The 17,607-nt window shown below is 38.3% G+C and overlaps 1 protein-coding gene across 4 annotated transcripts in view; it reads left to right on the top strand.

Moving 5' to 3' along the window:
* Positions 1–17,607, top strand: part of rap1gds1 (RAP1, GTP-GDP dissociation stimulator 1) — a 73,921-nt gene that overhangs the window by 47,183 nt on the left and 9,131 nt on the right. For all 4 annotated transcript variants that reach the window (XM_079810712.1, XM_079810715.1, XM_079810714.1 and 1 more), the window contains 5 exons: positions 5,989–6,132; positions 9,398–9,529; positions 9,613–9,747; positions 9,843–9,968; positions 14,379–14,518. In XM_079810712.1, the coding sequence (XP_079666838.1) occupies positions 5,989–6,132; positions 9,398–9,529; positions 9,613–9,747; positions 9,843–9,968; positions 14,379–14,518 (677 nt within the window). The remainder of the gene's footprint in view (positions 1–5,988; positions 6,133–9,397; positions 9,530–9,612; positions 9,748–9,842; positions 9,969–14,378; positions 14,519–17,607) is intronic.

Consider the following 17,607-nt stretch of genomic DNA (forward strand, 5'->3'; position numbering starts at 1 on the left):
TGTGTTTTGGCTCAGAAAGCTTGAGCATGAGCCAACAAGATTTTGAGTTCAAATGTCACATTTAAAAATCAACAATTTTAAAAAATTACCCCTTTGGGGGAACATCCAATTTATAGAGAGTGACATCTCATAACGCAAAGCCTAGCTTATTTGGTAAGGAAAATCTTTCAAAATGCATTTTCGAAGACTCTGGCTATTGCCTTTGGTTAAGTCACGAGAGAGAAAGCTACAATTAAGCAGATGCGTGAGATTTCTCGCCGTCTTCTTTGTTCAGATAATAAGTGTTATCACTTGTCTCCTCTGCCATTGCCACATCCATCGTTTCCTCAAAATAGGACTCTGGAGTCTGCTTACAGCTGTGGTCTGGACTTGCTTATTTGAACGTAAATCCGCCTGCCACGGTCAGCTGCTCTTTTTGTCTGCGAGCTCGTCTGAGGATTTGAAGTGACATTGAAAATGTGCATCTGAAAGAAAGCTGTTTAGATGGTGAAACTTAAAGGGACAGTTCACCCAAAATGTATGAGTTTTTTTCTTCTGTTACACAAAAGAAGATATTCTGAAGAATCTTTGTAACCAGACAGTTGATGATAGCCATTAGGTAGTGTAGTGATTTTACTTTCGTCCATCAAAGGACGCTTAGTAAGGTAGTGATTGGTACTCACGTCACCATTGACGTGATTTTTGGATCACATGTAATTAAGGTGTGGTTATGAGTACATCAGATGACCACCTTAGTTTGGGACACTAGTCAAGGTCTTTAACCTTGGCTGAGAACACTCCAAACAGGAGGCTGTTCAATCATTTTAAAATAAATGTAAAGTGGGGAGAGCTGATTTATCTGAAAGATTGGTGAGATTTCTAACTTGTAGAGTCTCTTCTGTATTATCAGCACAAGTAAGGCACAATTGTAAAATAGATTTGAAGTATGTGCAGAAGGTCCTTAATCTGGAACATGCAGACAAAGGAACCTTGAAGTGAAAGTTTGCTCTCCTGAGCTTAAACTTGTTGCAAATGTCTCTGTGTGTCTTCTGCTTCTGTGGGCCAGACACTCAGGACTTGGTCAATCCGCTTTGGTCTCTCTGGCATGGAGACTCGGGGCGTGCTGTAGTCGTCAGTGTCTCGCTGGACTAAAACTCTGGACGTAGTGTTTGTTAATGTCTCTTTCCTCACCGGCTGGAGGCTCAGAACGTGGTCGTATCTGTTGCTGCCTCACAAGCTGTAGACTCAGATCCTCAGACCTTTTGTTGTCTCTCTGAATGTTACAGTGTATCTGATATGTCTCATCCTTGGTGGACAGACTCAGAACTTGGTGAACTGTTTGTCTCTCTTGAGGAGAGGTCCAGAACAAGGAGTGTCTGTTGAAAGGGTACCTTTATCCTTTTCCGAATAGGAGGAGATTGCAATTTGGTGCTTCTCCATTCCAGTGTTGCAATTGGCTGCTGGCATCAGAGGGGGCACACAATGTGCCCCACCCTTCTTTCCCCTGTGGAACTCATTTGCCTACTGTACACAGTTAGAAGTCTTTAAAGTTTGCCAATGCCTTTCTCACTTTCCAAACCACCATCAGAATACCCTTGGCAAAAAAAAAAATACTATGACAGAATTTTCATTTTTGATGTGTTTCAAAAAGTAGTGTCTTTGTGCTTTAAGGATTAGCTTTTTAAGTTTTTGCTCTAAAACAAGACAATTTTTTTTATCATAGAAACAGAATTACAAACAATTTGAAAACCATTGAAAATATTGGATTATTCTTGTATATTTCACACCTGCAAACTTGTCGCTTTTTGGCGACAATCGCCGTTTTCTTGCTCAATTGGGTTTCCAAGTGCAATCTTTAACAGTTCACAGTCGGCTTGTTTTAAGCGCGGAACACACTTCAATCCGAGTTCCCACACGAACATATTAAGTATTCAGTCCATTGTATCACGAAATTCAAATGACGATCATCTGTGAAGGCGATCGATCATCTCTTACTAAATAATAAACATGAAGAACCATCTGAAGGTATGTTGAGGATACATTATAACTCGCGGTCATGTATATATGTGGTCTAATCGCTAAATCAGTGTTTCAACGGCATAAAGACGTCAATATAACTGCTTACGTAATCTAAACAATGTCATGTAACGTTAATGTTAGCATCACATTTACCTCAGGCAGTCCTTCAGTGTCCACAGAATTTTATGCACTAGAAAAATCAACTCTTTCACTAAATGTATGCACTATATTAGCCTATATATTCATTATATTCTACTTAACCTGTTAGGGATGTCTTAATTATTTTATGCATGTTAAATAAACCTGTCATGAAAATGACAGACACTGTGTATAAATGATTATATTTCAACAACGAATTGGAGAAAAAAACTATTTTATAATTCGATTTACAAAGTAATGCAAAAACTGCCTTATGTGAAGTTTACATGCAATGTGTTATTTGAGTGTTGATTATTATACCTAAAAATAAATAGCAACTGAATTTAGGCTAATAGTTTTGGCTCTGTTGTTAACCTTTAAAGGGTTAGTTCACCCAAAAATGAAAATTCTGTCATTAATTACTTACCCTCATGTCGTTCGACACCCGTCAGACCTCCGTTCATCTTCGGAACAGAAATGAAGATATTTTTGTTGAAATCTGATGGCTCTGAAAGGCCTCCATTGGCACAATGGCACTTTACACTCTCAAGACCCTTAAAAGGTACTAAAGACGTCGTTACAAAGTCCATCTCACTACAGTGGTTCTAAAATAACTTTATGAATCGGCGAGAATAGTTTTTGTGCGCAAAAAAACCCTAAATAACGACTTACATAGTGATGACGATTTCAAAACAAGGCATCATGAAGCTTCGAAGCATTATGAATCAGCGAGTCGAATCAGCGGTTTGAATCGGCAAATTTCAGCAGTTTGGCGGTTTGACACGCGATCCGAATCATGATTCGGCTCACTGATTCATAACGCTTCGAAGCTTCATGATGCCTTGTTTTGAAATCGTCATCACTATATAAGTCGTTATTTAGGTTTTTTTTGTGCATAAACAAGCATGAATTTATTTATCAGCCCTTTTTGCAGGTTACTGTATGAAAGTGAAAAAGAATTTGTCTCACAAGAAAATGTATCAAAAAATGTAACTGTAAGAATTCATGACTGTTCAGATGAAAGAATAGAAAGTATGAGCGGGAGAGAGAGCAGGTGTGGGAGATGCATGAAAAGCCCGACAGCATCAAGAGCATGTGTGAAAGCGGCGCTTTGGTTGTTAGCATTCTGTGCACAGCGCCGCTATCCCATACTGCCAGTCTCCAAGACAACGGCCTACTTAGAGCCACTACACAGCGCTACAGGCGAAGCTCTGTGAGTCACGTGGGCCGCAGCAAGAGCGATTTTGTGTGTGTGTGAGTGATATAGAGGGGGAAAGGGTGAGCTGCGCTGTACCTGAACACTGCAGGCGTTTCATAACCAGCCAAATGCGTAGTGAGACGCCCATATGTCTGCGAACAGTCTGACCTCAGAAATCCATCCCTGCAAGATTTCCCCCCTTGCTTGTTGTATCATTCGCTGACACTGCATGAATCATCAATATTCGCTCAATTGGATTGTCATTCTGCATTTTTTGGAATGCAAAATACAACAAATTGTATTTGTTTATGTTTTAGAAATTGTGTGATGGTGTAGCGCTCATTACATCGCTGTGCCTGGTTCAGTATTTTTGGGTCAGAGAATTATGTAATTCAGTCTGTTATGTATTTGAAGGGGAAAACATGCATTTAAAGGGATAGTTCACCTCAAATAATGAACATTTTGCCATCGCTTACTCACCCTCAAGTTGTTCCAAACCTGTACGGGTTTCTTTCTTCTGTTGAACAAAAAAAACAACGTTTTATTGTAAAGAACTTCCATTGTAGGAAAAAATTATATTATGGCACTCCGACATTCTTCAAAATATCTTCTTTTGTGTTTAACAGAAGAAAGACTCATACAGATTTGGAACAACTTGAGGGTGAGCAAGTGAGTGATGAAGTAATTGAATTTTAATTTTTACTTTAATTTTAACAATCCTTTTAAATGCACCACTGCTGGGTCTCGGTTTATGGTCTGAGATAGTTGTCAACTGATATGTATGTTTTTGTTTTGTTTTTTTATTTCAGTGGCTGTTGCAAAATGGTTGGCCAGTAAAGTGCTGATATAAAGACGATGTAATTTAATTATCTTTTTATTTTATTTGTAAAAAAGATTGGAATTGGAAATGGAAAAGATTATCTATTGACAAGACTGTTGTTAGACTAATGTAGTGCTTATATATAAATAATATAGTTTAATGATAATAAATAAGATCTTTGGACACAGAATTGCTAACAAAACATATTTTTTTGTTTCTTATTTTATAAAAACATTGAAAACTGATAAAGATGACTCATAGTCAAGGCTATTCAAGACGTTGCAATGCTGATAATTATGATATATAATTGAATGATGTAAAATTGCTAAAATCAAACAATATTTTATTTTATTATATAAAAACATTGAAAACTGACAGAGATTATCTATAGACAAGGCTGCCATTAGACTACTGTAAGACTGATTTATAAGTAATATAATTTGAATGGGAACTTGTTTCCGCCATGGAATAAAACAATAAAAAAGGTAATTACTTTTTATAGACTTTTTATCTCACAATTCTGACGTTTTCTCTTAGAGTTTAGTTTATATCTCACAATTCTGACTTTATAACTGAGACAACTGAGAGTTTAAATCACAATTCTGAGAAAATGGTATTAAATATGGGATATAAACTTGCAATTCTGATCTTTTCTCATATATATATCTCAAAATTCTGACATTATTTCTCAGAATTATAATTTATCTCACAATTCGGACTTTATAATTCGCAATTGCGAGTTTGTCTCACCAGAGTTACCAATTTAGCACGATTGTTGCCAACCTTGTCACTAGTTTTAGTGACTTTTCAGACCCCTTTAGCAACTTAGAAAAAAACAAAAAAGCACCTAGCACCAAACTTCCCAAATGTTACCACCCACCAGTACATTTTGATTTTAATTATTCTCGTGTGCTTATCACTTATATTACTCACTATCCGGTTTCCGAAAATCTCTGTATTCATACATTTTTTAGAAACTAAATAATAAACTTTACACTTTATTTAACTTACACATATTAATTTTTTTTGTCATTCATCATGTAGTCATCATACTCATTCTGTTGCTGACACAAAATGTGTAAACAACTTTATTGGACATTTGTTAATATTATATTAGAAAACAGTATGTGAGTATGGATTAGGAGGACAAACAGATGTGAAGTGGCGACATTAGGCAGAATGCAACTTCGAGGTGATGACGTCACGGATATGCTAATTGACGTATGATGTCATCTAGCTACTTTTCTGGCAGGCTTTAGCTGCTTTCCTTTGAAAATAATTGGCAACACTGTGTCTGACAATTCTGAGAAATAAAGTCAGAATTGCGAGATAAAAAGTCAGGACCTTTTTATTTTTTTATTCTGTGGCGGAAACAAGCCTTCCTATAAGGAAGTCAATTTATTAGACTTAAAAAATTCATACAAGAAACCATTGGCCAATGAATCAATTAATTGAAATAAATGCTGCAATACATTTATCTGGTTGGGCTAGTTCTTGGACCAAAAGGTTTTGGTTTGGTATCTGGGTCTTGGGGTTTGGTTTAGCCTGAATCTGAGCTTAGTTTTGGTTTGGGTCTTAGAGTGTCTGCTATTGGTCTGTGTCTGGTCTTGACTCTAACTCTAATGTGCACCACTAGGGTTTTAATATGGGCTGTGAAATCCCTGTTAGACATGAAGGTGTTAATGTGTTAAGGTTTGCTGTGAAGGTTCAGATATAATAAGATCTGTCTCTCTCTGTCTCTCTCTGTCTCTCTCTGTCTCTCTCTCTCTCTCTCTCTCTCTCTCTCTCTCTCTCTCTCTCTATCTCTCTCTCTCTCTCTCTCTCTCTCTGTCAGATGTGATCAAGCTTCAGTTGGTGGAGGCCGGTTTGGTGGAGTGTCTTCTGGAGGTGGTGGCTCAGACGGTGGACAGCGACAGAGAGGAGGACGTGGCTCAGCTCAAGACGTCCTCTGACCTCATGGTCCTTCTGCTGTTGGGAGGTACAAAAACTCTGGCAGCACTTAAATAACCCTTAAATAAACAGTTTGAGATTCATGTTTAAAATTGTCTTTTCCTCAGCATGAATAACGCAAGCAGGGCCTTATAAAACATAATGACATTCTGTCAAGCTATGACCTCTTACAGTATGTATAATGAATGAAAATTTATATTCCCAAGAACGTTCATCATTTTATATAGTTTCCCAGCAGTTATATAAGCTCATTATAGGCTATATATATATATATATATATATATATATATATATATATATATATATATATATATACAGTGGGGAAAATAAGTATTTGAACACCCTGCAATTTTGCAAGTTCTCCCACTTAGAAATCATGGAGGGGTCTGAAATTGTCATCGTAGGTGCATGTCCACTGTGAGAGACATAATCTAAAACAAAAATCCAGAAATCACAATGTATGATTTCTTTAAACTATTTATTTGTATGATACAGCTGCAAATAAGTATTTAAACACCTGTCTATCAGCTCGAATTCTGACCCTCAAAGATCTGTTAAACATGAAGACAGAAGCTAAACATGACTGTCAATCTCCCTCGGACTGGGGCTCCATGCAAGATCTCACCTCGTGGGGTCTCAATGATCCTAAGAAATGTGAGAAATCAGCCCAGAACTACACGGGAGGAGCTGGTCAATGACCTGAAAAGAGCTGGGACCACCGTTTCCAAGGTTACTGTTGGTAATACACTAAGACGTCATGGTTTGAAATCATGCATGGCACGGAAGGTTCCCCTGCTTAAACCAGCACATGCCCGTCTTAAGTTTGCCAATGACCATTTGGATGATCCAGAGGAGTCATGGGAGGAAGTCATGTGGTCAGATGAGACCAAAATAGAACTTTTAGGTCATAATTCCACTAAACGTGTTTGGAGGAAGAAGAATGATGAGTACCATCCCAAGAACACCATCCCTACTGTGAAGCATGGGGGTGGTAGCATCATGCTTTGGGGGTGTTTTTCTGCACATGGGACAGGGCGACTGCACTGTATTAAGGAGAGGATGACCGGGGCCATGTATTGCAAGATTTCGGGGAACAACCAGTTAGAGCATAGAAAATGGGTCGAGGCTGGGTCTTCCAACATGACAATGAGCCGAAGCACACAGCCATGATAACCAAGGAGTGGCTCTGTAAGAAGCATATCAAGGTTCTGGCGTGGCCTAGCAAGTATCCAGACCTAAACCCAATAGAGAATCTTTGGAGGGAGCTCAAACTCTGTGTTTCTCAGCGACAGGCCAGAAACCTGACTGAACTAGAGAAGATCTGTGTGGAGGAGTGGGCCAAAATCCCTCCTGCAGTGTGTGCAAACCTGGTGAAAAACTACAGGAAACGTTTGACCTCTGTAATTGCAAACAAAGGCTACTGTACCAAATATTAACATTGATTTTCTCAGGTGTTCAAATACTTATTTGCAGCTGTATCATACAAAGAAAGAGTTAAAAAATCATACATTGTGATTTCTGGATTATTTTTTTTTTAGATTATGTCTCTCACAGTGGACATGCACCTACGATGACAATTTCAGACCCCTCCATGATTTCTAAGTGGGAGAACTTGCAAAATAGCAGGGTGTTCAAATACTTATTTTCCTCACTGTATATATATATATATATATATATATATAAATTGCATTAAAAATAATAAAAATCATATTTTTTATAAAGTAACACTGTCCAACAGGGACACCCGCAGGTAAAGTTACAGCAGGTTGCCTGAGCCCATTGATTTTAACCTATGTTTTTAACAGACCCACGAAAGTCGCGCTATGATTGTACGTCGGACAGCGTAGCGTGGCATGGGGACGTAATGACGTACCATTAATCGAGCTATGTTCTATAACATGTAAAACGGGAACATGAACAGAATATTCTAAAAGCAACTCATGTAAACACCTTAATCAGAATATTGTCTTATTCAGAGTAAGGTCAATAATTAGATTACTGCTGTCCATGTAAACCTACTCAATGTCTCGGATTTCAAATTACGTCCATTTTATTACAAAATTAAAAAAAATAATTACCGTTTGGTGCCGTTTAATGTGGCGTGACATATCGCAGTAGCGCCTCAGTTTAAGAGAAGCGGCAGCGTGGAGTGCACGTGAACTCATCCGCTTTAATAGTTACAGTGCAAAATAAACATGAACATCTGAAGGAATGTTAACAGATAGAGTACAACTTACCGAAATCCGCATCACATCTCATGGAATTGCTCAATCAGGGTTTCAACCGTGGAAAGACGTCAGTAAAACAGCTTGTTAACAATGTCATGTCACATTTACCTCAGAAAAACCATATCCAGTGTCCATATACTCGTTAGTGAGCTAGAAAAATTAACTTTAGGAGCATTTTGTAAAAATATGCACCACATTACATATTCATTATAATTTTTAATGTTCTTCAATTATGTAATGCATGTGTGAATAAATCAGTTAAGTTTTTATGACTGCCACCATTTAAATGTTTATATTTCAAAAAACGAATTGGAGTAGAAATATGATTATGCAATTGTAAAGTTAGTATTATAACTTTATTATTATAAAAAAAAAAACATCCTTGAGTGTAATTTAAGTGTTTGTATACAAATTTAATGTTAACCTTCAATATTATAGTAATGTAGTAGCAACTGACACCCATGTATAGTTTACAGCATTAAGGTCCTTTCATACTGGACGAGATTTTGACGCGCGAATAATTTGCGCAATGGATTTATTTCTGATCAGCTGTTTGTGTAATGAGTACTTCCACTCAGTTATATCCTGTCATTGTGTGTTATTATACTGCCTTTGTTACCTTGTTTAGCTCTACTTAAACAATTGAACACTATTGAATGTTTATTTAAACCATAGGTCTAGTAGTTAAACTTCTAGGTTACTACAATTTACCCACTGTGGGACCAAAATGGTTTTCTTATCATATCTTAGACAGTAGCCTATTTATAGCCTGGGCTACTAGCAAAATAGCGTTCAGTGTGAAACAACCTTTAGTTGAGAGATTTTTTATTTTTTCCTTGAGAGAATTTGCCATGTACTGATGTATATCCAAAATAATCGAATCGAATTGAAATCCGAATCGAATCGAAAGCTTGTGAATTGAAATCGAATCGAATTGTGAAATTTGTGTCAATACCCAGCCCTACTAGTTGTTCTCCATCTTAAATGCATTGCAATTTGTCTCATTCTCTCATGTTACTGTATTTGTGTTGTGTTTGCAGTCATGTGTGTTGTGTTTTCCTGTAGATGAGTCGATGCAGAAGCTGTTCGAGGGTGGTAAAGGCAGCGTGTTTCAGAGGGTTCTCTCATGGGTGCCCTCCAACAACCACCAGCTCCAGCTAGCTGGGGCGCTCGCCATCGCTAACTTTGCCCGCAATGGTAAAACTTCTGGCCTACAACAACTTGCAGGATTGTGTGATCACAGTGTTGAGATTGTGAAATAAGTGTTTTTATGTGCACAGATGGAAACTGCATCCACATGGTCGACACTGGTATTGTACAGAAGCTTCTTGAGCTGTTAGACAGACATGTTGAAGAGGGGAACGTCACGGTGCAACACGCCGCCCTCAGCGCTCTGAGGAACCTGGCCATTCCTGGTCAGTCTGAAATTTCACTCAATCATTGAATGATTCACCAACCTCTGCATAAGTGTCTTAAACTAAATATTCTTCATTTCCCCTCGCTTCTCCAGTGGTCAACAAGTCTAAGATGCTCTTGGCAGGTGTGTCGGATGTAGTGCTGAAGTTCCTTAAATCCGAGATGCCACCAGTTCAGTTCAAGCTCCTGGGAACATTACGGATGCTCATCGACACACAGGGTATTTATTAACAGCCCACGAAAACAAAACAAAACATTTGAAAAAAGCATCCAGAATCATGAGAGTCTTGCTGTGCTGGACTGGTTGTGATGCTCAAACTAAATTTTGCGTTAAAAATTACATATTTACCTATATTTGTACTATATATATAAACTTGAAAACGGTATGAAATGAATGATTGCTGTTTTCTTATGTTTTAATAGGGGGTGTGGAGGGTTTTGGCTAGACTTCTGCATTGTCCGTCATTTTGACGGACAGGGTCGTAAAAATTCCATCAGAATGTATTAATACCCGACATTTTAATTTACATTTTTTAATGATAATAAGCCATTTAATTGGCTCATTTTCCTTTTTATTCACAAACTTACAGGACAAGCATACAGGCTAGATTATGCATTTATTTATTTATGAAGAGAAAGTTGAACAGAGACCGTGGGTCACTTTTCAGGTTTCATTATGAATGTTTGTCCAAGAAATTGCAATAAGCTTTGTGGCAATAAGGGCGGCAGTGGCTCAGTGGTTCATGTAGGTTGTCTACAAACCGGAAGGTTGGTGGTTCAATCCCCGGTTCCACCTGACCAAGTGTCGAGGTGTCCATGAGCAAGACACCTAACCCCAACTGCTCCCGACGAGCTGGATGGCGCCTTGCATGGCTGACACCGCCGTCGGTGTGTGAATGGGTGAATGTGAGGCAATGTGTAAAGCGCTTTGGATGGCCATGGGTCTGTTAAAAGCGCTATATAAATGCAGTCCATTTACCATTTGTGCGTTACTTTTGAAATGAGTCTCAGCTTTCAAATTCTTTCCATTTTATCACAAAATTCCAACAATAATAAATACAGTTTTTGTGCTCTTTAATGTGGCACGAGAGATCACTGTATCGCCTCAGTTCAAGCGGAGCGATCATCACTTCCTCTTTACTATGTTAGCAGGGGTGGCGAACTCCGGTCCTGGAGAGCCACAGTCCTGCAGAGGTTTGCTTTAACCGTGATAAAACACACCTGAACAAGTTAATTAAGGTCTGAAGGGTTACTAGCAAGCTACAGGCAGGGGAGTTTTATCAGGGTTGGAGCTGCACTCTGCAGGACTGAGGCTCTCCAGGACCGGAGTTCGCCACCCCTGTTATATAGAATGAAATAAAAATGAATAAATGAACATCAGAAAATATGAAAGATACAGTCCAACTTACTGCATCATGTCTCTCATGTAATCACTCAATCAGTGTTTCAAATGCAGAAAGACGTCAATAAAACAGCTTGTAAACAATGTCACGTAACTCAGAAAATCCAATTCATCAATAAGTGAAAGCAATGTGTGCTACTATGGTAATCCAGGTCGAAAAAAAAAACGTTGAAGGTCCGACTGACAGAGAGCCTGTTCGGATAAAAACCGCTTCAGTGAGCTCAATTATAGTAACGGCACATTTTTTTCCCTCAGTAACGCTAACGGCGTTGTAACGGGAGAACCAGTAATTGGTTTGATTATTCGTTACTGAAAAAAATAATTCCTTTTGTAACGCCGTTTATCTATAACGCCGTTATTCCCATCACTGAACATGACACATGAGCATATTCAAGCAAAAGCCAGCATATATTAGTTCTGTGAAACAAAACAAAATCAATGTTACTCGCCTATCGAGAAGAAATTAAGCAACCTCTGCCTTCGCTCCTTGAGTTTTCTCCAGCGCTGGAAAGCTGATACTTCTTGCCTGATCGTAAGCCTTCTTTTGTTCCACAGACATCTTCCACATTTGTTTTTTATCTGCCATCTCTCTTTCTGTCGTCGCTCGGCTAATGTCCGTCCTGTGTCATGTCTTTTGAATAATGAAATGCACTGAGCGCTCTCTTCTCCCCATCATTAGTAGACACGCCCCTTACTGCTGATTGGCTATGCGTTTTTTTTGGTACTTGGCCCGAGACACTTTTATTAAGCAGTTTTGAAATACCACTTACCCCACCTTTAACTTGAAAGTAGAGCAAGAGCGCACTCGCCGCAAGTGGACAGGGGTGAGAATTAAAGTTACAAGTTACAATAGATCACTCTCGGTGTAAAAATAATGGACGATTTTCCATCACTGCTAAAAAAAAATTCTGTCAATGACGGAAAATCTTATTTATATTTTATTTCAGCTTTATTTTGATTAATGAAAAGCATTTTTTAAATCTTTGGTTAACACACCCTCTTGGTGGGGCATGGCCCTTCTAAAGAGAATTTGATTGGACACAAATGTGGCCACGCCCATGAGTGCAGGATGTGTCATCAACATTTTTGGTTCTTTTTTTCTGGATTCTAATGTATTACTGTGAACTTAAAACTAAAACTATTAAAAAATATTTTCGTTAACTGAAATAAAGCTGAAATAATAGACATCTTATATTTATGTTTATTTATATTTAATTATATCCATATAATTATTTTATGATGGGGAAAACAAATGAGAAATGTTGCCTTGGCAATTAACTGAAATAAAATACATATAGGTTGATTACTAAAACTAAAACTGAAATAAGATTAATAGAAATATAAAAAATAATTCAATTGACAAAAGCACATAAAAAAATGTAGACTAAAATCAAGATGAAAACAAAATATAAAATAAAAGCTCAAGCTCAAAATAAATACTATAGTAGCATATACTGTAAATAATACTAAAATAATGATGCAATTGTAAATATTCAAATGTCTGTTAAAAGTTAGCATTTAGACTAACAGATATGAGCTTAAAGCCACAAAACACATTTCATGATCCATGGTTTTTAATTAAAATTGATAAGCTTACAGATCACTGTATGCTCAACAGGTGTTTATCTCAGTTAAAGACAGCATGTGTCATTTCATCTCAGGTTCGGGCTCGTCCCAGCTGCTGTCGCACAGCAGTTAGTCTCTGATATCTAGTGAGCAGAGGATCGATGGCACTGTCATTTAAAAACTGTGGATCTGCAGACAAGGGATCCGCCACAGATGAATTTGCATCGTCTTTCAAATGGCTGCAGTCCAGCCGTGTTAGCTTTCAGTGACAGCTTGGGTTCAAAATGCATATTCCTGGGTAAATAAACTTAAATACAACTTAAGCTCTATCGGCAGCATCTGTGACATACAGTCAATTACCACAGACATGGCTCTCAGTTTGAAATATCCAGTGAAAACCACAAACACCTAGAAGACAAGAGCACAGCATTTCAAATATGAAACTACCATCATATTAGAAAAGTATTAGGTAACATTTTACAATAAGGTTCAATTTGATGTATTGTGAACTAGCAATGGACTATTCTTTACAGCATTTATTAATCTATCTATAAACAGGGTTCCTACACAGTTTGGAAAAGTATGGATTTTGATTTGAGTAATTTCCAGGTCTGGATAAGTATCAAATAAATGACAATCACGTTAGTGTGAGTACACCTTTAGAAATAAACAGCTTTTCTTCTGAGGTAAATTATTACAGGTTTATTTCTCACAGTGTCTCAAAAGGATGTAAAGTACATGCACTAAACTTGATGAAACTTTTTTGGGTCGATGCGGACGGGGATACTCGCTGGATCACGTTAGTATTTGCCTTTCAAAAGAACGGGTCGTTGCCACATTAGCGGATAATGGTAAATGGACTGCATTTATATAGCGCTTTCAACAGACCCAGGGCCATCCAAAGCGCTTTACATATTGCCTCACATTCACCCATTCATACACCGACAGCGGTGTCAGCCATGCAAGGCGCCATCCAGCTTGTCAGGAGCAGTTGGGGTTAGGTTTCTTGCTCATGGACACCTCGACACTTGGTCAGGTGCAACTGGGGATTGAACCACCAACCTTCCGGTTTGTAGACAACCTACATGAACCACTGAGCCACTGCCGCCCCCATATAATGATAATGAAGGCGCTTGCGAACGACTGACATCTCTCCTTTTTCAAACAGATTACGTAAACAGAGAATATTTGTTTTCGATTTGATTTACATTATTTAAAACCTGACATTTCAACGTTTCTTTACACACGTCTCATGTTTGTGTGACAAGTATTCACTAAGTTACAGTTCATTTTCTGAAGAGAATCAGAATGGACTTTGAATGGAATGGATGTTTTTATTTTATTTTTCAAAAATCACAACATTTTCTTTTTATTGTGAGTATACACAAATAAAAGTAGAAACTTAACAGAATATAATGATGTATAACACTTGCTTGAATGACCAAAATCGATTATTTTGAGTCTCTTTCGCACTGATTAGAAGAAAAAAAAAAAACGTGGTGAAGGCGCCTTTGCCGACCTCAGTGAGTTAAGTTAAACTTGTCATGGAGTAAGTGCCCTAGATTTTTTTGCTGTAATTTTTTTTTATGTGTGTATGTTGCAGCATGTGCTCCACAGTGGTTTGTGTTGGGTAGATTATGTTCAGCACCGTGTGTGTTACAGCTGATGCAGCAGAGCAGCTGGGGACAAACCCAAAGTTGGTGAAGCGCTTGGTGGAGTGGTGTGAAGCGAAAGACCACGCCGGAGTGATGGGAGAGTCCAACCGCCTCCTGTCCGCTCTCATCCGGCACAGCAAGTCAAAGGTCTCGCACTCTTGCACTTCATTCTCTCTCTCATTCCAGTAGCTATGTTTCCATCCACCTATTTTAATGGGAATGCATAAAAAACGCTGGATGGAAACGGCAAGATGCACATCAATTCTAAAAATGTGCATAAAAAACATATGCTCTCAATTGAGGCAGATAATTGTTTATATCATTTCTTTACAAATTTTTCACCAAATAAATCCCTAAAAACTCACGTGACTTTGCTCAACAGAGGATGTGATTTGGATAACTGGACTAACAGGTGGACCAATCACATTGCACTGCAACATCTCAAATGTTATTTTGGTCGTTCTGAAATGCCTGAGCCAAAGTCTGTCTTCAAAATGATTTGGTTTAATTCCCTCCCAGAAGTGTTTCACATGATTGTGTTCACAAACACCAGGTATCCGAGTCATTGTATAGAATACTATAAAATATGTTGTGTGCCTTATTCTGTGTAAGAAGCCACATCATCTCACAGAAGGATGTTAAAGCAATAAGCTCCATGAAGCCGCTCTCTCTTCGGTGTCGCGCCTAACAACGCCCCTCAGCTGTTATAAATTCACTGTAAACCATGGCTTCTTGGGGCTTATTGCTTTAACATCCTTCTGTGAGATGATGTGGCTTCTTACACAGAATACACACACAACATATTTTATAGTATCCTATACAATAATAAAGGCTGTTGATTAGCATTGAAGTATAAATATACTTATTATCATGAAAATACCTGAGGCTTGAAAAGCTCAGATAAACCATATATTGTCGCAGTCATGTGTTTATTAGTCATGTTCAAAGCATGTCAATCTTCTGTTTATTCAGCTACAGTGATAGTATGAAGCCCATATAAAGATTTCCTTGAACGACAAGCATTATTCAGTCCCTCCAGAAAAACGCGATTATGCGATCGCATGATTTAATGCATGATCAGCCAAAGTCTGCATATTTATGCGGGGGCCACATTTTTTCAAATACGCCACACTTTCGCCGAATAAATTGCCTATTTCCACGTGCAAAATATGCTGGGCTAGCATGATTTCATAATCTCCGCAATTTCGTTGCAAAATAGTCATATATATTAGCAGAAAGTTGAAAAATGTTTGTTTACTTCACACAAGAGCCGCCATTTCCCCCTATTGCCATGGGAACGTTTTGAAGTGACGTAATTACCCGACGTGGACGTCATCGAAAAGCTGTAAACCCTGTGGTGAAACTATAGATATTGGTGAAACCATGATGAAGCACGCAAATTCCCATTTGCCAACAAAAATAACAGCAAAAGACAGTTTCCCGGTGTTTTGACCGATTTCAAAACACTGCATCATGAAGCTTCGAAGCATTATGAATCAGTTAGTCGATTCAGCGGTTTGGATCGCCAAAGTCACGTGTTTCAGCAGTTTGACACGCAATCCAAATAATGAATTGACTCGCTGATTCATAACACTTCGAAGCTTCATGATGCCGTGTTTTGAAATCGGTCATCACTATATAAGTCGTTATTTAGGTTTTTTTAGCGCACAAAAACTATTTTCGTTGCTTCATAAGTTATTGTAGAACCACTGTAGGGAGATGGACTTTGTAACGACGTCTTTAGTACCTTTTATGGGTCTTGAGAGTGCACAATGCATTGTGCCAATGGTCTTTCTGAGCCATCGGATTTCAACTAAAATATCTTCATTTGTGTTCCGAAGATGAACGGAGGTCTTACGGGTGTCGAACGACATGAGGGGAAGTCATTAATGACAGAATTTTCATTTTTGGGTGAACTAACCCTTTAATAGATTGCACTTTGTGCATTGGAAGCACTCAAATGTCTGTTTTGTATAGCTACCTCTGTAAAACAGGGAGTTATTCATTAATTTTTTCAGAAGTTGTAGCATATTCCTTTTGTAAAGCTACAGAACTTGTTTGACACATTGTTTTGTAAATTTGAGCCATGTGTTTATTAAGGTCTTCAATAAAACAAGATGAGAACTTAAATATTCCCAGCACTTTGGGATGTAGTGCTTTTTTTCTCTTTTTCATCAAACCGCAGTTTTTACAAGTTCCCGCAATTTCATCGCATAAAATGACATAAATATACCGCATTTTCCAACGCATTTTTTAAGAAAACGTGCCGCATAATCAAGGTTTTTTGCCCGCAACAATCACAAAAAAAGCCCCATTTTTCTGGAAGGACTGATTATCACACTTTTGCAGGGTATATTTGGAGTTTCTGCACGAGAGCGCCCTCTGGCTTTCAAATGGAGCAGCATTTAATACTGATCACATAGCTGTGCTTCACTGACAAGCTGCGCATAAAAAAATCTCAGCCATTGCCAAATCGCGTGCAGTTTAATTTTGATTAATCATGCAGCTCTAATCATGGCTTTTCTTGAAATTAAAAAAAAACTAAAACAAAGACGTGTGTGTGTGAAGCAAGTGGTGGTTTGTTGTTTTTTCACCTCAGGCTCTGCACTCCTATTGGTTTTTGAACCGATGGTTGTCGTAGGAGAAGTCACACTACAGGACCGTGACTAAATCACAATCACAATCCGAATGCACAAGTTTTAGGTTTTATCACTGAGGTGGCGTGCACAATCTGCACAGTTATTTTTACGGACTTCCATGTGAGAAACAGAGGCGAACGGCGCATGACATACGTCACGACCAAACGTTAGCGATTGGTTATGGCGGATCCAGAGTGGCTCTGGGCAGATCAAATAGTTTTAAACTTCAACAGAGTACCCGCCTTCAAGTACAGGACCGCAGCTCAATTCTTCTGACACTGCCAGAATTTCATTGCATTGGTCAATAATCAGCTGTCAGTGAACATGTCAAACTAGCAATTCACAAAATTCAGACGGCCAAATTGTGGCCAAATTCGTACAGTGTGAACCTGGCTTGAGCAGCGAGTAAATCGCATCTTTACCATGTGAATCTTTTGTTTTAACTGTGACAAGAAATGCACTATAGTTTGGACTAAACATTTATTATGTCTGTGTATTAAACATCAGATATGGATAACACTTTAGAATACTGTTCCGTCATTAATGATTACTGCACAGGAACAAGTGAGTAATGCAGTATTAACACTCTAGGACAGG

Source organism: Gobio gobio, assembly GCF_949357685.1.
Source record: "Gobio gobio genome assembly, chromosome: 2".
NCBI classification, from domain to species: Eukaryota; Metazoa; Chordata; class Actinopteri; order Cypriniformes; family Gobionidae; genus Gobio; species Gobio gobio.